Genomic DNA, 22,923 nt, shown 5'->3' on the forward strand with positions numbered 1-22,923 from the left:
CTATTCCTTAACCTGGTGGTGTGCGACCTAAAGCTCCTGTACCTCCTTCCCGTGGCAGCAGTGAGAAGAGAGCATGATCTGGATGGTGTGGGTTTTTGACAATGGATGCTGCTGTCCTGTGACAGTGCTCCGTGTAAATGTGCCCAGTGCTGGGGAGGGCTTTGCCTGTGATCCACTGCTTTTCGTCCGTTTTTTGAAAATTCCTGGACATTGGTGTTTCCATACCAGGCCGTGATCTTGCCAGTTAGGGTACGCTGCACTCTGAATCTATAGAAGTTTGTCGAAGTTTTTGGTGACATTCTGAATCTGCTCAAACTTCTAAGAAAGTAGAAGTACTGCCATGCCTTCATTGTGATAGCACTTACATGGTGTCCCAGGACAGGTATTCTGATATATTAGCATCAAGGAATTTAAAACTACTGACCTTCCTCACCTCCAATCCCCTAGTGAGGTTTGGCTCATGGACCACTACTTCTTCCTCCTGTAATTGACAATCATTTCTTTGGTTTTACTGAGGTTGAATGAGAGTTTGTTGTTGTGGCACCACACCACTCTACCAGATTTTTAATCTCCCTCTTGTGTGCCAACTCGTCAATTACAGTGGTGTTGCCAGCAAACTTAAATACGACGTTGGAACTGTACTTAGCCACACAATCATAGGTATAAAGTGAATAAAGCAGGGAGCTAAACACATAGCCTTGTAGTGCACCTGTGCTCACGGTGATTGTGGAAGAGATGTTCTTGCCAGTCTATACTCTGGGGTCTGCAATTGAGGAAACTGAGGATCTGTGTGCACAGGGAGGTATCAAGGCCCAGGTCTTGAAGCTTAGTGATGAGTATGATAGCATGTCGAAAGGATAATAATATTGGTTGTTTTTGGTTGTTGAATCAGTCTCACATAGAAAACAAATTGCCCTTGGACTCCAAGTCAGGACCCTTACGATCTGGATCCTTTCAAGCCATTCCTGCTACCCAACTCATGATATTCTACTGCTTCGTGCTACATCGGAAAAGTGAAGAGAAGCTCAGTACCAAAGTTGGGACTCTTTGTTTCCTGAAAAATAGGGCTTTTACACACTCAAACTGAATGGACATTTGGCTCTGAAAAGCGCAGGTTTTCACAGCGAGAATTCCTCCCCTCAAAGACAACTCCATGCTCTGATTGCCATCCGGTGATGGAAACTGTCTGCTGCCTGTTTTGTTCCCCAAGAGCTTGTTTAGTTTCCTGTTATAAGCTCCTCTCCTGAGGACACTGATGCCCCTTCCTCTCCCAGCATGATAGCAGAAACTCATGACCGAAGTTGCTGAGTGCTGGGTGTGTGTGGTGTAACCATGTAGCACCTCCTGAGGTTGGATCTGTGGGGAAGGATCCTACTAACATGGGAAAAGTAAAACCCAACACTCAATATCAATTACAAAAGCAAACTTCGGGATGGATGAAGGGTCTTAGCCCGAAACGTTGACTGTTTATTTCCCTCTGTAGATGTTCCTCCAGCAGGTTTTGTGTGTTGCTTGAGATTCTCAGCATCTGCAGAATCTCTTGTGTTTGTGTTAAGAGCATAACTTATTTTAAATGCAAATATAAATGATTACTTATTCATTACCACAATGATTACAAATTCATTAATTAAGGCAGTGTGAAAACCAATTCAATTTTGTCCTTCAAAAAGTTACTAAATTCATGAGCAGAACAAAAAATGTTCAACAATGGGGAGAAGTTAGGGAATAGGATGTGCTCACAAAAAGCCAATATGGTTTTCATGAACTGATTATCCTCCTCCCTTTCACAAAGATGTGATTTTTCTGTGGAGTTAAGAAAGCAGAAAATCCTCTTGCAATGCAGTCAGAATTCACAGGTACCATGGATGCAGTGGAATTTATTCTGCATAGAACATGGATGGGTCCTTTTATATTCTTTGATATTTTGCATGTGTATTTTAGACATAGAAATACTGAAAGCATAAACACAAGAGATTTTGCAGATGTTGGAAATCCAGAGTAACATGCACAAAATGCTGAAGGAACTCAGCAGGCCAGGCAGCACCTATGGAAGTGAATAAACAGTCGATGTTTTGGCTTAATCAAGACTGGAAAGGAAGAGGGAAGATACTAGAATAAGAAGGTGGGAGGAGGGGAAGGATTATAAACCAGAAGGCAATAAGTGAAGCCAGGTGGGTGGAGGAGGGGTGATGAAGTAAGAAGCTGGGAGATGATGGATGAAAAAGGTAAAGGGCTGGAAAAGAAGGAATTTGATAGGAGAGGAAAGTGGACCATGGAGAAAGGAAAGGAGGAGGGGCACCAGGGGGAGGTGAAGAGCAGGTAAGGAGAAGGGAAGAGGTAAGAGGGGGGCCAGAGTGAGGACTTGAGAAGGGGAGGGGAAAAATTAACAGAAGTTGCAGAAGTCGGTGTTTGAAGCTACCCAGATGGAATATGAGTTGTTGCTCCTCCAACCTGAGAATGGTTTCATCCTCACAGAAGATGAGGCCATGAACTGATTTATCAGAATGGGAACGGGGATGGGAATTGAAATAGTTGGCCACTGAGAAATCCTGTTTTTTGCAGAGTGAAGCTGCTCGACGATGTGCTCCTCCTATCTACATTGGGTCTGGCCAATGTTGGGAGCACTGGATACTGTAGACGACCGCAACAAATTTGCAGGTGAAGTATTGTTTCACATAGAATGACTGTTTTGGGCCCTGAATGGAAGTGAAGGAGGAGATGAATGGGTAGTTGTAGAATATCTTCTGCTTACGGGGTCAGTGTCAGGAGGGAGGTTAGTGGGGAGGGACAAATGGACAAGGGAATCATGGGGAGTGATCCCTGTGGAAAGTGGAGAGCAGGGAGGTAAAAATATGTTTGGTGATAGAGTCCTGTTGAAGATGATGAAAGTTGTGGAGAATGATTTGCTGGATGTGGAGGCTTGTGGGGTGGTAAGTGACAGACTGCTTTGGATAACGGCAACATTCATCTTAGTAATAACGTATGTTGCTTTGTTTAACTATCGTCCTAGTTGAGTGCTAGTCAAGTTATGGACTCATTTGTGCCACAGCTGGTTTCTTCTCAGCTGAAATACTGCATACCTGCCATACAGCAATATCTAATGCATTATATTTTCCATTATCAAGGTGACATTGAAAGGGAGTTCACCAAAGCGGAATGATGCAATGATTGATGCGTTGAGCAAGTGGTTAATATCAGAGTCCAATATGACTGAGAATAGATGTGGGTGCATGAAGTGAGCTGTTTGCTGCTTACACTCAGACCACCCATATTTCAGTTCTGGTCAGAGTTGAGGATATAAATATTACCTATTTAATGTTTGATTTTTAAAATATAGCATTTTTTTTCATATAAAATCGAATTGAAGCATTGTATTGTTTACTCATTTTATATATAGAGGTAATGCATTGTTGAGCTGTAAATAAAAAGATAATGCATGCAATTAGCATGCAATTCACTAGTGGCTAGCAACATAGAAGAAGGGTGCAAAGGCGCATGTCTATAGAGAATATCCAGAAAACACAGAGATATAGAGGTGGTACTAATATTACTGACAGCATTACACATTCATCCTTAACTGGTCTGGCATGCTGGCCGGTGGTAAAACTAGATGTATAATCAGGAATCTTCAGGAGTGGTCTCCAGCATTTGTATAAAATAAATTTACCTTGGCCTGTGGGTGTGGTCGGATTAGGAAGGGGAGATTGGACCCAGGAAATTGTGAAGAGGTGGTAAGAGGACTTGGGGCAGGGGGAGAGACGAATACACCTGATCTCCTAGCCCGTGACTAGTACATAAAACACAGTCCTACTGATCCAGCTGTCTTCTCCTCTTTCATTGCTGGGTTTCCTGAGCCTTGAAAATTCAGCTGAGAGCTGATTAAATTTAACTGGTCTCTGAATTTCTGGGAACTTAATTTAAATATGATAACAACATTTATCCCCTATTACAAGACAGGGCATGTATACAGCTCATATGGCAGTAGGTAGTATGCCACAGTTGCCAGAGTTTAAGCTTTTAATCCAACTCTTGCCAGTTGGGTGATTAAAATCGAGGTTCGTGATTATTTTTGTTGAGAGTGAGACAACAGTCCATTATGTAATGAATCTTCTGACATACTTCCATAATATAAGAACAAGAGCAAGTATTTTTCAAATGAACATGAATTTTTAAAATCATGTGTTCTACTTTTTTTTAGATTTTGTGGGGCTTCAGACTTGAAAGACTGGTTAACAGAGCATTTCCACTTTGTTCTGGAGATCAGTGTCAGAGTATGAGGAGAGCTGACTGGAGATGAATATTGTCTTGTAAGTTAGATCATGTGCTTCTACATGTTTCCTCAATAACAGAAGTATATGAGATGAAAGCTTCTGTATATCAAATGCCCTATCAGGATGGATGTGATCCTAGGTTTCTGACACTCATCTCGGTAGAATGAACCAGCTGCTTTGCACCTGGGAGGAGCAGAATAGTCTGACTCTTTGTACCTCTTCAGAAAATTATTAGATGAGTGAAAGGGGAAGATGATTTCAGACTAGCAGAGATATCAGCATCATCATCTTCAGTCCAGTTAATTTGCTTTTGATTTATACCTTCCATACAACACGGCTGGAGGTCTGATTACGACATTAAGATATGTGAAACGTTCTCCTTGCCCATCTCTGCGCACCAGAGGATGTGGTAGGCCAGTGTTGCTGATCCTCCATGTTAGGTCTGATGATGAGATCCCAGTGCTGATTGGGCCATAGGTAATGTAATGACCCTAAAGGATTTTAGCAGAAGGCAAACCATGGATTTGAGCTTTGTCATTTGTCAAAGCTGTGATGTTTGTAGGTTTGTAAATATACTGGGCCATTAGAAATATTCAACACACTGAAATTAAAAATAAGTGATTAAAAATTCACAATTTTAGTGTTTTTAAAATGCTGCAAATTATAAACCTGAAACACATGGACAAGAGAAAATCTGCAGATGCTGGAAATCAAAGTGATACACACAAAGTGCTGGAGGAACACCTTCCAGCAGGCCAGGTAACATCTATGGAAAAGAGTACAGTCGACGTTTTGGGCTGAGACCCTTCACCAAGACTGGAAAAAAGGAGATTGTAAATTAGAGTAAGAAAGTGGGGGAGGAGAGGAAGAAGTACAAGGTAATAAGTGATAGGTGAAACTGGGAGAGGGGAGGGGTGAAGTAAAGAAACATGGAAATATTTAAAACAAAATGATGTAAAATTAAACATATTATTTGGATTCTCTTTGGCCTTCTACTCTGTAGACCTAGATCTCCATTAAACTCAATAGGCCTCTAACCTTGTGCCAGATGTGAACTGACCTAGGACTGGAGTGCTGATTTCTCCAGTGAAATGCTGTCGACTGTGCCTGGCTAGTGGATTCGGTGTGGCGTTCAGTGTTAAATGTGGCATAATTTTCACTGAATAGATCTCAGATTTCCTCAGGTGCAGAAGTCTGAGGTTTATGGAAAATTTAAAGGCTGGAAGCCAACAGCCCCAAGTGGAATTACTTACTCCAGGCTGGTAAGATTTCCCCTCACCTCCACAACATCCTCCTCCCCACCCAGTTGGAATCTACACCTGAGCACTAGGTGGTGCTGTATTTCAGTGCACTAACATGCTGAGCAGTCTACCATCAGAATATAACTGCGATCAAAGTAAGCATTAATGCAATAGGTAGGTTGAGTGAACGGAAACTTTTCATTATTTTTTCTTTTCTCTACTTCTGCTTTGGAGACATTTTGTATTCTGATAAGTTTCTGGTGAACTGTTCACCATAAGCCACTCAGTTCCTAAATTGTATGGGGTATTGTTGGCTTCAGTTTGCCCAAATTAGTTTACGAAGTTAGTTGTCTGAAATTTAATTTTAAAATTATGAAGAAGACCATCTTCAAGCAGCAGAGTGCACAAATTAGATTATGTGCTCCAAATAAAGCACTGTAAGACATTTGAATGGATAAATTACTGGCTGGGGTTGGCTTGAGGATGCTTTAGTTCAATAAAGCCATGACCCAACTTAGGACAAAATTTAATGACAAGGTTTAAATTGAATTACCATGAATGTAACAAAAATCAAGTATGTATTGTCAATGGCACTGTTTCTGGATGGTGCAATTATGAAAAGTTTGAAAACAAATAGGGATTTAGGAGAAAAGGGGTGTAACTTAATCTCCACGTTACAAACCATGTCTTTTCTAGCCCGCTTTCTTTAAACTTGACTGCTGCAACCAGTGCATTCGGCATTGGTGTCACGCTTACATTCTTATTGTCTCTCTTCTCTTCTTCCTTTTGTGTCCACACTGCTAAAACTTGACCATTGTCATAGAAAGGAAACTTTCTGATTTCTACAGTTACAATCCTTAGGGGAGAAGAAAATGTTTTCAGTCAGCAGGCATGTAACAGTTGTTTCTGGGTCTCAGTAACTTAAAGAAGGAATTAGTGAACCAAGCTATGACATAAAAGGGGAAAAAATTGCTTGAGGACCTCAAGGGGCCATGCAGCATCTGTGGAGGCAGAGAGATTTTGGTTGAGACCCTGTGTCAAGTCTGAGAGCGTAGAGGGAAGACAGTCAGTTTGAAAAGGTGAGAAGGAGGGACGACGGAGAAGCTCGCAAATGATAGATGGATTGAGGTGGGGCTGAAGGGCAGACGGGGGAGGGAGAGGTGGACATACTGACAGAGGCTGTGAAGTGATTAGTGGAGGCAACAAATGAAATTTGACAAAAGGAGGTGATGAGTAAAGTCAAATGAGATGGATGCTGGGCAAGTGGCATTGTTGTGGGGTGAGGAGGGGGTCAGGAATGGAATGGGTAGAGTACTTCGGCTACTATATGAATGAGGAGAGAATTTTGTAATTAATCTCCAAAATAGTGACAAGTGAAGAGGACTTTGAAATTTCAGCTCTAGAGCAAAAGTGGAGCACATATTGAAAATCCAGGAATGCAGGGGCGCATAATCTAATGAATTAAGTACCTCAGATTTACTGAGCTAATGTATGATGAAACAGGAGGAAGATGCAGCCCCATTGACCAGTAAGCAGCATTGTTTCTACTTCCAGAACTCTGTAACAAAGATATGTTTGTGCAACATGCTTGAACAGCTTATATTTTGCAGCTTGTATTTTACATTTCAATTATATTGTTTAATGATAAATCATATTCCACAAATAAAGATGTTATATAGAATAGAAATAGTAATTAAAATAGCCTTATGTTAGAAGACACTAAGCAGTGCAACTTTGTTGATTTAATAAATGGCGTTATGCGTGTTTTCCTGAAGTTATTTCACATTCAGTTATAACATCTGGCCTGTCCCTTTAAGGGAGCCTGGATTGTAGAATTCAGTTGTGCTTTAAGTATTAGTGTGACGCATCCTGACCAATCATCAAGTCCTTTTACTAAGCCCGTAACATACTACAGAAAGTTCTAAGCAGTTATTTTTATTGAGGAGCACATAACTAGTTTTGAGTATTATTTTGAAACCACACCATGGATTTGGCATGGACGACAATTACTGATGCTTAACAGAGGTATATTCCACTATTTTAATTGTTTTATCCTTAATGACTGAAACTATTTCTTTAGATTGGTGCAGTTTTACAGACTGAATCTTCGAAAGTAAACTGTCAAAGTTTAAAAGAGGTCCAAATTTCTCTATAGTGTAAAGTCAGTGCCCTCAGCAAGTCCTTTGGAATAACTGCCAACACATCAGAGTTTATGCAGTTCATACAGGCCTGAACAGGATGTTCCTCAGTAGCTATTGGCAAATACAAGCTACAAATATCTTGGATATGAAGTAGATCATATTTACTTTCTGGGCTTCGTTCAGTGCTTAGTATGGGAATAGAACATGACAGAGCTTTCATAGTAATATAACAATATTTGAATTGATAGATAGTGAAAAGATTTTTTTCAACATTTGATACAAAATAATGTATTTTTCCCTACAGATGGGCAGCAGTTTAGAAGTTACATAAATAAGAGCAAAAAACAGCTGTTGATCTGCCATCTCTTGAACATAAACACAATTTAAAGCCATCTATTTTTCATGCATAAACTTTCATAATTTTACTGTAAACTACACAGTATACACATACAGTGTATATATAGATTATAAATATTTCACTGAGCAACATTCTTGCTGTAATTTCTTTTCTCCACATTAATTGTAGTAAAGAATTAACTGGAGAAGGGGGTGAAATACAGAATTACTTTATACACCAGATTGGATTGTTCAGATCTTGCCCTACCTTCAATTCCAAACTTTCACAAGGTTGATGTTTAGGACTTGTATGTGAAAGCATAACAGAAGCATGAGTTAAGTTTACAAAGACAGCTGCTGATTTACTTGGGAACATGAATTTTTCTGTCTCAGACTTTGAGTCTGGTTGCTTAGCATTTTCAATACAGTTGAGAAGGAAGATTGGCAATATTTGTTACATATACATATGGATTGTACGTTCGTATAATTTTTCAGTATAGCAAAAGCTATTCAGCTCATTGTATCTATTCTGCATCTTGTGGATGAACTAAGTGGCTTTCTCTTTCATAAACATCTTCAGGTGAGTTCATTTTTTTAATTTATCGATGATTCCACTTCTGTAACCCTTCTGTGAAATATAAGGGTGTAAACAGAATAAGTAGGAATGGAGTGAGTGAGGTGTGTGGAGCAGCGATAACAACCATTGGGCAAAGTTTTTGTTGTAACTGGTAGCAGGATTAGGGGAGAAGATAAGTTTTACTTCATCTAGAACAGGGAGTTTATGCCATGGACCTATACCCTTAAGCAAGGGGTCCGTGGACCCCATATTGGGAACTTCTGATCTAGAAGGAGCTCTCCAAGAGGGTACGAGATGCAGAAATCATCATCATCATGTTTAAGAAGTTTTGGGCTGCTTTCTTTTATAGCTGTTACCCAAAAGTCGATGAACCTGCTGTTGGTTCAGTTAGTTTATGGTAGCACGAGCTGTATGTTTGCCCACTTTCACTTTGTCTACATCTTTTGAAGTTTAGTATCAACTTCCTCACCGCCATTGCCAATTTAATCCCATGGAATTTAATTTTGTCGTTAAGTCCATTATGCGTTTTTTTTGTCAATACTTGTGAAACTCCACTGCAGCACATTAACAGAGAGAGATAGCTAACCATCAAAGAACTTGATTAAGTTACACTCAAACATGATTTGTATTTAATAAAATCATCCAGGTGGTAATTGATTAACACGTGTTTTTCCAAGTGTTAATTAATTTTGTCTTGGATTTTTGGGCCAATTTGTACCTGTTTATACTTAATGAACACTATTTTCCTTCCTGTGTTGGGCCTGCAGCTGAAGCTGTCTTATACACCAATAATATTGAGACTTTGGTTTTGCAACTGAGATAATTGGAAGCATTTTAAAACAATTAAAGTTCTTTTAAATAGACTATAAACTTAAGTAGCCTAAGCTATAGAAGAGAAAATCAAATTTTAAATATCTAAAACCACTAAGTATTGTTAGTTAAAACCATAAATGAACAGAAAAAAACTTAGCAAAATGTACCTTTTAATGTAGATAAATGACCCAATGCTCACTGATTGGGCCATGCTAAATGTGTCATCTATAACTGATGCAAAGTTGGTGCATCCTTGTACCTGTTTAGTGCTGGTGGCCAAAGATTGGCTCCCAGTGCTATGAAGTGTATCTGGTCCTTTGGGCAGGTAGGCTGAATTCTCTCCTAGATCTTAATGGGTTCAAGGGTAGAGCATCCAGAGTCCTGTACCTCTGTGCAATAATGCACAATGGTGAAAATGCAGAATGAGGTCAGGTTGCATTGCACTTAACCTATGGCTCTCTGTCTGCCAATGAAGTAGATAATCAAATGTAATATGCAATGCTCAACATACTTAAAAGTTGATATTGCCTCCACCGCTAATGTTAGGTTGATTGATCTCTTCTTTTATATTACAGTCCCCTGCAACCTCTCCATATCTCCCTATCTAAGGAGAATTGGAAAAATATGACCAGAGATTCTGGTTGTGCCAGCTGTCAAACGATGTCATGTTTAAGGAGTGGGTTCTCCTCACTTCTCCAGCTGAAGTTCAACTCTAGTTATTGATATTGTTGATGTGGAGAACCAACAAGAGTTCACTGCTTCCAGCCCAGAAAGTATGGTTACGTGCAGATTGAGGGTGGCGATCTTATACAGAGGAAGTGTGTCAGCATGAATTGTGCTCATTGTAGATGTAATATTGGTCTATTTTGTTCTTCCTGCTTCCTCTACTCCTAGTGTCATTTATAAAATGAACATTAGCATAGTGTCATACAGCATGGAAACAGGCTCTTTGGTTCAATTGGTCCATCTTAACTGTGTTCATTAATAAGCTAGTCCAATCTGCCTGTGTTTGGCCCATATCGCTCTAAATTTCTCCTATTCATGTACTTTTAAATGTTGCTAATATGCCCGCTTCAGCCACTATTATTAACAGCTCATTCCAAATATGTACCAACCTTTGCGTGAAGAAGTTGCGGTTAATGTCCCTTTTGTATCTGTCATCTCTGATCTTATGTCCTCTTGTTTATGCCACTCTGTCCTTGGGAGAAAAAGACTTTACTCTGCCACTGCTCCTCATGATCTTGTATACCTCCATCAGCTCACTCCTCAATATATAAAGACCTAGTCCATGTAGCCTCATCTTGTAATTTACCGCCCCCCTCCCCCCCCAAGTCTAGGTAACACCTTGGTACAGCAAATCTCTTCTGCACTCCTTCAAGTTTAATAACATCTTTTCTATTGATTTCTAATGTGCAAAGTGACAATTGGTCTGCATCCAGATTGCTCAGTAGTCTGATTCTTCCTTAACTTGCCCATCATGTACCTAATGCAGAATGTGGGATGTCATCCAATGCCACTGTGCTGAATAATAATAGTAATTCCAGAAATATTTTAAGTTTGACTATGCTAATCTGTATAGAATAGAAACTAACTATCTTAATATTGAAGAAGATTGATAATGACTTAATACAGTAGATATCTTCCTTGCCTGAGAGAGTGGTTGAAGTAGAGTTGCTGACAGCAGAATCAGAATCAGGTTTATTATCACCGGCATGTGACGTGAAATTTGTTAACTTGGCAGCAGCAGTTCAATGCGATACATAATCTAGCAGAGAAAAAAACAAACAAAAGAAATAAACAAGTAAATCAACTGTGTATATTGAATAGATTAAAAAACGTGCAAAAGCAGAAATACTGTACATTTTTAAAAAAAAAGGTGAGGTAGTGTCCAAAGATTCAATGTCCATTTAGGAATCAGATGGTAGAGGGGAAGAAGCTGTTCCTGAATCATTTAAGAAGGGTCTAGGTGAGCACCTGAATTGTTCAGACACAGGAAGTATGGACCAAGTACAGAGAGATGGGATTAATACAGAAGAGTGCCCATTAGTCAGTATGGACAAGTAGGATATAATTCCATCACTTTGCACACTAGTTATTCAATTCTAAGAGCAAAAATAATCTAGCTGGTGATTATTGTATATGCACATGATTAAATCATTTTGTTTTGTGACAAGTACATACAAAGGACTGATTTCCTCATTGAAACTAAGTGTTTTAGCCCTCCTCGCATGTATATGCTGTCATCAGTCGGTAACTTTGGTATCAGTTCTGTAATTTCCTTGTCTGTTGTGTTGGTTCCTGATCTTGCAATCTCTTAGCTTAACTCATTGCTTTTTTGTGACCTTTGAACTGTAGTCAATCTTGTCTCGATCAGGAACAGATTTATTAGTGCACATCACTTTGTTATCTTCAAGTGTGCCTGTTGCTACGATCATTTGATCTACACACATATTTCTGATAGTAAATCTGGTTGTGGACCACACGCTTGGGCAATGTCACTAAGGTCCCATTACTGATTCTCATTGTTGCTCATTGGTCTAGTAGTTCTTGACTTTTCCACCTAGACTAATTGCTTTTCTTTGTCCCAGTCCGATTAGCAGGCCCTAAATGCCTGCCTCAGATGGCATTTTAACCAATGAGAACAGGGCTTGTGGAAACACTGGTCAGTATAATTTGGCCCAAAAGTTTAAACTGAGAGAGACATTTTAGAAAATTCTGTTGGGGAAGTAGGTAGAAAAAAATACTTGTGTATTTAAAGAGGTCTGTTGCTTAAAGATATCTGTGATTATATATACAAACCCTAACATGTGTTTTTCAAAAGTCATTGAAGAGTGGTGAAATCCCTAAGGACTGGAAATGGGCCTGGTGTATAAGAAGAGTGACCATACTGACCCTGGTAAAGGTAGACCAGTAAGCTTAATATGCATCGTAAGTAAGATAATGGAAACAATAGTAAAGAATGAGATGGTAAAGCTGATAAGAAGGGGCATGTTAACAGAAACCCAGCGTGTGTTCAGAAATATGCTGGTGTTCTATGACAAGGCAGATAAATTTTATGACAACAATAGAGTGGTTGATATTATTTACTTGCATTTTCAGAAGACTTTTGACAAGGTACCCCATAAGAGGTTAATAATCAAATCACAGGAGGTAGGGACTCGGGGTAAGGTGTGCGAATGGGTGCAGATTTGGCTTAAAAATGGTTAGGGTGTGAGAATCACTTTCACTCTTAGAAGATGTTAAAAATGGGGTTCCACAGGGATCAGTTTTGGGGCAGCTGCTGTTTTTAATTTACATTAATGACTTGGAAAGCACATATCAAATAAACTAGTAATGTTTGCTGATGACACAAAATTAGGGGGGGATGGGCTGAAAATGTTCAGCTGTAGAATCAATACAGTAAGATCTCAACAAAATCCATATGTGGGCAGATAAATAGCAGATGATATTTAATGTATGTAAATGTAAAGTATTACATATAGGAAGTAGAAATATTAGATATAAATATACAGTCGGGGTCCTTAGTTAGAAAGTGCGCTGTATGAGAAAGAGTGGGTGTCCTGGTAGACTCATCGCTATCAACACCTAGACAACGCACGGAAGCGATTGGGAAGGCTAATAGAATGTTGGGCTATAGAATGTGCTCAGTGGAGTTCAAGTCTAGAGACGTTGTCCTTGAGCTGCATAATACACTTCTAAGGCCACACTTTTGAGTACTGTGTACAATTTTAGTCTCCATATTGTGTGAGGGATGTGAAGGCACTGGACAGAGTTCAGAGAAGGGTGACTAGACTTGCTGCAGGTCTGCAGGGTATGAGCTAAGAAGAAAGATCGAAAGAATTATATCTTTTTAGCCTAAGCAGACGTAGAGTGAGAGAAGACATGATAGGAGTGTTGACTATCAATAAGGGTATAAGAAAAGTTGTTTTCTAGCTGCTACTTCAAAATTAATCCATCATCAAGGACACGGGGCCATAGGTGGAAACTGGTTAAAGGGAGATTTCAGAGTAAAATCAGGAAGCATTTCTTTACACAGCGAGTTATGGACTCATGGAACAAACAATCTAGTTGTGTAGTTGAGAGTAGTACCTTAGGGACTTTCAAATCTAAACTGGATAATTATTTCAACACACTGGATGAATAGGAATTTGGCAAGTTCAGCCCAGTGGTCTTCTAATGTTCTAAAGCACATGAAATTGTTGAATAGAATACAGCGTTGAGGTATTTATTTGTTGAAGTATTTATGTGATTATTTGTTGATGTCTCCATTGCAGGAAATCTTTTGTCTTTAAATTTAAATTGGTGACTATTTACTGTATGTGCCGATTTCTTCATATCACAAACCTTTTAACCTCATTTCTTAACTCATGTTGAAGGCTGGCAAGGGTGGTGAGGGTGCAGTGAGGTTCACTGGTAACTCAAGGAAATATTTACTTGGCTGAGTTGTAAGAAATATATGTTCTTGTGTGTCAGTTCAATTGTTCAGTTTATCCATGAACTGATGTTATGTGGATGATGTGGTGAACAACCAACAGGAACAAGAAGTTGCTTAGCTTCATGCAGCTGCTGAGAAATAAATGGACAGTTCCCAGCATGATGCAAGTGAAGGACAGAGAGACCCAAAGGCATTGATTATGGTCATATGTTGCAGCAAGTGGCCCCTAAGGTTCCTTCTGGGACCAGAAGCACAGTTGAACTTTTCCTTCCTACCCCACATAAGCATTGAAAATATTTTAAATGCTGAGTTTAATACAGACAAGTGTGAGGTATTGCACGTTGGAAGGACAAACCAAGGTAGGACATACAGGGTTAATGGTAAGGCACTGAGGAGTACAGTAGAACAGAGGGATCTGGGAATACAGATACAAAATTCCCTAAAAGTGGCGTCACAGGTAGATAGGGTCGTAAAGAGAGCTTTTGGTACATTGGCCTTTATTAATCAAAGTATTGAGTATAAGAGCTGGAATGTTACGATGAGGTTGTATAAGGCATTGGTGAGGCTGAATCTGGAGTACTGTGTTCAGTTTTGGTCACCAAATTACAGGAAGGATATAAATAAGGTTGAAAGAGTGCAGAGAATGTTTACAAGGATGTTGCCGGGACTTGAGAAACTCAGTTACAGAGAAAGGTTGAATAGGTTAGGACTATATTCCCTGGAGCGTAGAAGAATGAGGGGAGATTTGATAGAGGTATATAAAATTATGATGGGTATAGATAGAGTGAATGCAAGCAGGCTTTTTCCACTGAGGCAAGGGGAGAAAAAAACCAGAGGACATGGGTTAAGGGTGAGGGGGGAAAAGTTTAAAGGGAACATTAGGGAGGGCTTCTTCACACAGAGAGTGGTGGGAGTATGGAATGAGCTGCCAGACGAGGTGGTAAATGCGGGTTCTTTTTTAACATTTAAGAATAAATTGGACAGATACATGGCTGGGAGGTGTATGGAGGGATATGGTCCGTGTGCAGGTCAGTGGGACTAGGCAGAAAATGGTTCGGCACAGCCAAGAAGGGCCAAGAGGCCTGTTTCTATGCTGTAGTTTTTCTATGGTTTCTATGGTTTCTCTAGGGCTGCATATGACCCTGGATCCATTTTGCACTGTTGACATTGTGCGCGTCTCATCTACATTAGGATTAAAATAAAAATCCATTTCTAAATTACATTGTTAGATCACTACTGAATAGTTATGGAATTCTGATGATGTCCAAAATTGCCTGTGGATATGGCACTAGGTGTAATTGTGCTCTAGTTCTAAGTCTTTTTGTTTGATCCCTTCTCTTTGGGCACAAAAGGTATTGGATTTTGGAGGTATTCAAATTTGGCCTGAAGTTGGATCTAGGAATTTATTTATCTTTGATAAGAACCAAAGGTCTGGAAAACATTCACACTGGTTACTAGTTATGCTCTGTCCGTCAGAGAAAGCAGGATCTCTCAGTGGCCACACATTTTAATTCCACGTCCCATTCCCATTCTGATATGTCTATCCACGGCCTCTTCTACTGTCAAGATGAAGCCACACTCAGGTTGGAGGAACAACAGCTTATATTCCATCTGGGTAGCCTCCAACCTGATGGCATGAACATTGATTTCTCTAACTTCTGGTAATGCTGCACCTCCCCTTCGTACCCCATCCCTTATTAATTGATTTATTATTTTTTCTCCCCCTTTTTTCCCTCTCTTTTTTCTCCCTCAGTCCCTCTCACTACAACTCCTTGCCCATCCTCTGGGTTCTTTTCCCCCTCCCCTGTTCTTTCTCCCTAGGCCTCCCGTCCCATGATCCTCTCCCTTCTCCAGCCTCGTATCCCTTTTGCCAATCAACTTTCCAGCTCTTAGCTCCATCCCTCCCCCTCCTGTCTTATCCTATCATTTCAGATCTCCCCCTCCCCCTCCCACTTTCAAATTTCTTCCTATCTCTTCTTTCAGTTAGTCCTGATGAAGGGTCTCGGCCTGAAACGTTGACTGTGCTTCGATGCTGCCTGGTCTGCTGTGTTCACCAGCATTTTTTGTGTGTGTTGCTTGAATTTCCAGCATCTGCAGGTTTCCTCGTGTTTGCACTGGTTACTTATTGATATATAAACCATCCTCACTGGTAGTTGTTAAATATAACTGTAATTGCCTTCTCAGAACAGAGGGAAGAAAAACAATAGCATCTTAGTACAAATATATAGTCATACAGATCTGTGATTGGAATTTGAATATTCAGCTCTGGTAGATCATTGACATTCATGAAACTTTGTTTAAAATATTTAATGACATATGTTGGCTCTTTCATGAAGATATAACTGCATTGAATCTAATTAAAATTCTCCATGGAATAGTCTTCTGAATGTCTACCTTTGAAGGACCATAATTGGTTATATAGCAGTAAAACCTATGGTATTTGGTTTTGAATTTCCATTTCCTTTTGCCATTTCATACTAAAATTGACTTTGGTATGCTGAAATCCTTCATAATTTTTTATTTGTCCATTTCAAAAGGCGCAGATGCAATTCATATTTTTTGTATGGCAATTGGATGAGAATGTTTAAATAACTTATTCTCCTTTATTTATCTAGTTGTGGATTTTACATAGAGGCAGAAACTGTTTCTTTTGACTTCTATATATTCCTGAAAGATCCTTAATGGAATTTGGTGTTGGGGTAATTTATAATCAGGGTTAAGTTATTGACCTTTTATAAAGTCTTCAAGTACTCTTTGATGGACACTTTTCCTTCATGGTAGGCTGTTTCTCTAAATGAAATCCTGTACTTGGCCATTGTGGCTGTCCACTGGTGATGGAACTGTTGCCAAAGAATAGCTTTTAGTAGGGACCCTATTATATAGTGAAATTGCAATATGATCAGATTCCATCATTGTAATGCTGTTCTGTACTGGTGAAGAAAAGATGGGCAAATGCAGAAAACACAGTTTCCTGTAGGTAACATTTGTTGTTATGTAACCAATCTTTTCAAAGGCCCGTCCTTTATTAGAAAATGAAATTATTGAGAGGCGGTTTTGAAAACAAAGTGATCGACCTGAGCATGAGTGGAACACGTACAGAGCAAACTCACAGAGCATACTGGGTAGAAATATTTACTCTATGATGAAACAAATTCAGCACTGCCACTTTGCTGCTCAGATTTCACTGATTTTTTACTGCTCTAGCGTGACTTTTCATCCCATTGGCTACATTCATCCAATAATAAAGTGACAGATTAAACTAGCATATACCAAGACTTTTTGTTGGTACCAACAACATAATACATAGTTGAATGGGGCATAATGATTACATTCATTAGATAAATATTTTGGCTAATCTGCTGCATACAAAACTAATGAGAATTATAGAGCTGTTTTATTTCTATTGGCTGAATTTTACTGATTAACAAAAATGATTATGCTTAATGGGAAAATATTACATTATTGAAAATTGCATTTTGCTCATACTCTTTAAATGAATGACCTACCTGCCATTATTATGTAGAAATATTAAAGTGTCTGATCTATCACTGTAGGCCTCAGAAGTGCTAGCTTGTTAATGACTATCTCTTTATATATCTTACTTAAAAGAAAATCATCAGATTTTATCTAGACAAAAAATGCATGACTATTATATGCAGAATTCAACAATTAATACATACAGTAAATCAGATTGTCGATAAAAATGGAACAGGATACAAGAAGATAAATGGAACTGGATACACGAAAGTAGACATATCAATGAAAGGAAAGCCTAAGTAAGCTACATGAGCTACCCATTAGTTGTCGTGATGCCAAAAGGTGGTCATCACTTTTAGACATGAGAGCATGTGGGAAACTTGCTTTAGAAAAATGCAAGGTGTAAATAAACTTTACAACAGAGTATTTGGATCTATTTCAAGAGTAAATTTCGCTTTCTCAATAACAGAATATCAGAATTAGTAAACTATTCATCAAGAGAAGTAATTTACATTGTGAATAATAAGTAAAGGTTGGCTGCAATGGATTTAGAAGTCGTAAATAAAATAGAGAATGAATTTATAAAAATTAGCAGGAGTTATTGACATAAAGACCTGGCTGGTGGCATAGTAGCATCAGTGTTGGACTTTGGGACAAAAGGTCCCAGGTTCGAATCCAGCCAGCCGGCTCCCCTGCACGCTTCCCATCCATGCTGGGTTACGAGCTGGTGATCTCTTTGGAAACTCACCCGGCAGAAGGCAATGGCAAGCACTACTGTAACTTGCCTCGTACGCGAATCTCCACTACGTCAGAGAGGCGTGGAGGGAAATCGTCCACTAACTGGAGAAACTCCGGATGCGACGTACCTTTCCTTTCCTATTGATATAAGGGTATATTGTGCTTATGTTCAGACTCTCAGCAACCTGAACAAGGCTATTAAAAGGCAATTGTCATGTTGAGGAACTTTCATCAGTGGTGTACAAATGAAACAATTTTGATAAATTTTGATTTTTTTTTTAGTTTTTAGTTTTGAAATTGGATATCATTAATTCAAATTAAATAGCCGGAATTTGTATTCTTAAGGCTTTTGTCATTGACCTCAAAGTTAGACCTCCACAAGGATCTTAGGACATCTGAAAGTTTCTTTTTGTATTTACTGACAATTTTCAAGGAACAGTTAAAACTATCTGAATTTACAACACTTGTGATTCCATCAGATTACCTCAGCATTCCATTGTAAGCCTGGAAACAAAAACTATTTTTAAAAATATGATGAAAAAATTAATCAGTGTGGTTAATGCAAATAAAAACATCAAAAGTTATAAGCTTGATATCTTTACAAACTAAACTCCCTTATTAGAATTAAAATTTTATTTCTTATATCCATCTCACAACGTGAGGGAGTAAAAATCTTTATGTTGCGTCTCCGTCGCTATGTACAAGCAATAAGGAAGTGAATGTGGCAGGATACTGCCCAAAGACTAAAATTGTATACATAATTGTTTTGTATACTTGTATGTACAGTCAGATATGTAATCAGATCAATGTGTATTGATAAGTCTGATGGCCTGGTGAAAGAAGGCTATATATTTAAATATTCTGTGAATGAATTGGAATAATCAAATAAATTATAATTTTTTGATCACCACGAGTTGCTAAGCGTAATTATATGAACTACAGGTCTTAAAAATTCAACTAGATCTTAATATATTCAACTTAATTGACATTGTGATTGTGTAAGCTCATCTGATTTCCATTGATTGTGCTATAGGAGGCTAAACTAGCACGGACTGAAAAGAAAACTGAAAATAGCATGGCCTCAAAATCACTGCATTGCTACTACACAAGTGGGCAATCATGTGTATTCACTGCATTGCTGCTACATAGATGGGCAAATGTGTTCAATATTGTCTTTTATAATATAGTGCTAATACTGAACATTTTCATTTGCTATATTTTATATTGGATGTACATAGAACACAGGTGCGGGTCATTTGGCCCACAATGTTATGCCAAAATAATTCAGTTAGTAATCAAATGTTCAGCTAAGTTGATCTCTTTTGCCTGCATGATGTACATGTACATCTACTTCCTACACATATATGTGCCTATCTCAGAGCTTTTTGAATGCCTCTTATTTGCCTGCACCATTGCCCCATTAAGAGTCATCCAGGTACCTGTCACTCTTGTGTTTTTAAAATAAAAAGTTTCTGGTGATGTTTTAAATGACCGTGTGTAAAACTCCACTAGTCCATATAACGTATAACAATTACAGCATGGAACAGGCCATCTTGGCCCTTCTAGTCTGTGCCGAATGCTTACTCTCACCTAATCCCACCGACCTGCAGTCAGCCCATAACCCTCCATTCCTTTCCTGTCCATATAGCTATCCAATTTTACTTTAAATAACAATATAGAGCCTGCCTCTACCACTTCTACTGGAAGCTCGTTCCACACGGCTACCACTCTCTGAGTAATGAAGTTCCCCCTCGTGTAACCCCTAAACTTTTGCCCCCTAACTCTCAACTCATGTCCTCTTGTTTGAATTTCCCCTACTCTCAATGGAAAAAGCCTATCCACGTGAACTCTATCTATCCCCCTCATAATTTTAAATACCTCTATCAAGTCCCCGCTCAACCTTCTACGCTCCAAAGAATAAAGACCCAATTTGTTCAACCTTTCTCTGTAACTTAAGTGCTGAAACCCAGCTAACATTCTAGTAAATATTCTCTGTACTCCCTCTATCTTGTTGACATCTTTCCTATAATTCGGTGACCAGAACTGTACACAATACTCCAAATTTGGCCTTACCAATGCCTTGTACAATTTTAACATTACATCCCAACTCCTATACTCAATGCTTTGATTTATAAAGGCCAGCATACCAAAAGCTTTCTTCACCACCATATCCACATGAGATTCCACCTTCAGGGAACTATGCACCTTTACTCCTAGATCCTTCTGTCTACTGCATTCTTCAATGCCCTACCATTTACCATGTATGTTCTATTTTGATTAGTCCTACCAAAATGTAGTACTTCACACTTATCAGCATTAAACTCCATTTGCCATCTTTCAGCCACTCTTCTACCTGGCCTAAATCTCTCTGCAAGCTTTGAAAACCTACTTCATTATCCAGAACGCCACCTATCTTAGTATCATCTGCATACTTACTAATCCAATTTACCACCCCATCATCCAGATCATTAATGTATATGACAAACAACATTGGACCCAGTACAGATCCCTGAGGCACACCACTAGTCACCGGCCTCCAACCTGACAAACAGTTATCCACCACTACTCTCTGGCGTCTCCCATCCGGCCACTGTTGAATCCATTTTACTACTTCAATATTAATACCTACCGATTGAACCTTCCTAACTAACCTTCCGTGTGGAACCTTGTCAAAGGCCTTACTAAAGTTCATATAGACAACATCCATCGTCAACTTTCCTAGTAACCTCTTCAAAAAATTCAATAAGATTTGTCAAACATGACTTTCCACGCACAAATCCATGTTGACTGTTCCTAATCAGACCCTGTCTATCCAGATAATTATATACGCCATCTCTAAGAATACTTTCCATTAATTTACCCACCACTGACGTCAAACTTACAGGCCAATAATTGCTAGGTTTAATCTTAGAACCCTTTTTAAACAATGGAACAACATGAGCAAGATGCCAATCCTCCGGCACCATCCCCATTTCTAATGATATTTGAAATATTTCTGTCAGAGCCCCTGCTATTTCTGCACTAACTTCCCTCAAGGTCCTAGGGAATATCCTGTCAGGACCTGGAGACTTATCCACTTTTATATTCCTTAAAAGCGCCAGCACCTGCTCTTCTTTAATCATCATAGTTTCCATAACTTCCCTACCTGCTCCCCTTACCTTCCACAATTCAATATCCTTCTCCTTAGTGAATACCAAAGAAAAGAAATTGTTCAAAATCTCCCCCATCTCTTTTGGTTCCACACATAGCTGCCCACTCTGATTCTCTAAGGGACAAATTTTATCCCTCACTATTCTTTTGCTATTAATATAACTGTAGAAACCCTTTGGATTTATTTTCACCTTACTTGCCAAAGCAACCTCGTATCTTCTTTTAGGTTTTCTAATTTCTTTCTTAAGATTCTTTTTACATTCTTTATATTCCAGGAGCACCTCATTTACTCTATGCTACCTATATTTATTGTAGATATCTCTCTTTTTCCGAACCAAGTTTCCAATATCCCTTGAAAACCATGGCTCTCTCAAACGTTTAACCTTTCCTTTCAACCAAACAGGAAAATAAAGATTCTGTACCCTCAAAATTTCAGCTTTAAATGACCTCCATTTCTCTGTTACATCCTTCCCATAAAACAATTTGTCCCAATCCACTCCTTCTAAATCCTTTCACATCTCCTTAAAGTTAGCCTTCTTCCAATCAAAAATCTCAACCCTGGGTCCAGACCTATCCTTCTCCATAATTACACTGAATCTAATGGCATTGTGATCACCGGACCTGAAGTGCTCCCCAACACATACCTCCGTCATCTGACCTATCTCATTCCCTAACAGGAGATCCAACACTGCCCCTTCTCTAGGTGGTACCTCTATGTATTGCTGCAAGAAACTATCCTGCACACATTTTACAAGCTCCAAATCATCCAGCCCTTTTACAGTATGGACTTCCCAGTCTATGTGTGGAAAATTAAAATCTCCCACAATGACAACCTTGTGCTTACTGCAAATATCTGCTATCTCCTTACAAATTTGCTCCTCCAATCCTCGCTCCCCATTAGGTGGTCTTGTGCTCTTAAGGTAATTAAATTAATTAAAGGAACTTACCCGGCCTTACCTCACTTGGAGTGAAGCTTGTCCTCAGCCTCTGCTTGCTGAAGCCTCTCGAGCCAAAGCCTTCCTATTCTGTCTCCTACTACTCTGTCGCCTGCTACAACGTCGCCCGCTCCATTAATCTGCTCACTTTTTAACTCTCCCGCTGCTTCAAAGTCTGACTTTCACGCACTTCCTCAGACATGCCCTGTTCAACTGCCAAAGAAATGTCCACCATTCTCTAAACATTGCTTATCTTGAGCACAGCATTGTTGGCCATTGGCAGTTGTCATTGAGGAATGAGCATTGTCATTGATTGTCAGTAACAACCTGATCAGAGTGCTAAGGCATTGCACTGTTCCCCTTCAATGTACAGCCGGGCTAATTACTGTCTTTTTGTTAAGGAACTTTCTGCTAGTGCATAAAATACAAACCTATATGCAATTAGTGGTGTCAGAACCTCCTTTTTTTTAATTGTATGCAATAAAACGTGATTCATCCCGTATGTTTGTGAGCTAACCAAATATACAGATTGAAATAACATTGATCTTATATATATTTCTCATTTAAGTCTTGTCAATCCAGGCTTCTGACCACAATGCGACATATTGCACTACTTTTAATTAGCATGTGATTACATTTTTTTCAATCGCCATCTGATACTTGATGTGCAACATAGTGAATGAAGCAGAATTGCAGACCTAGACTCCAATTTTAAACAAATTTCACCGAATATTGGCTCTATTTTTTTTGCCGATTAGTGCATTTTGAAATCGTTAACATAGAAATAATTCATGTTTACATCCATAAGT

The 22,923-nt window shown here is 39.1% G+C and overlaps 1 protein-coding gene across 11 annotated transcripts in view; it reads left to right on the forward strand.

Annotated features, from left to right (window-relative positions):
• Positions 1-22,923, forward strand: part of LOC140211100 (microphthalmia-associated transcription factor-like) — a 259,427-nt gene that overhangs the window by 13,191 nt on the left and 223,313 nt on the right. For 4 of the 11 annotated variants that reach the window (XM_072280550.1, XM_072280552.1, XM_072280554.1 and 1 more), the window contains exon 2: positions 2,563-2,658. The exons of 3 other annotated variants lie outside the window; for them this stretch is intronic. In XM_072280550.1, coding sequence (XP_072136651.1) covers positions 2,563-2,658 — 96 coding nt within the window. Of the gene's footprint in view, positions 1-2,562; positions 2,659-4,198; positions 4,308-7,446; positions 7,538-8,548; positions 8,570-12,286; positions 12,308-22,923 lie in introns of those variants that run through there. 4 more of the 11 variants (XM_072280558.1, XM_072280559.1, XM_072280563.1 and 1 more) reach the window with 4 other exon arrangements.

This window comes from Mobula birostris, chromosome 16 (genome assembly GCF_030028105.1).
Source record: "Mobula birostris isolate sMobBir1 chromosome 16, sMobBir1.hap1, whole genome shotgun sequence".
Taxonomy (NCBI): domain Eukaryota; kingdom Metazoa; phylum Chordata; class Chondrichthyes; order Myliobatiformes; family Myliobatidae; genus Mobula; species Mobula birostris.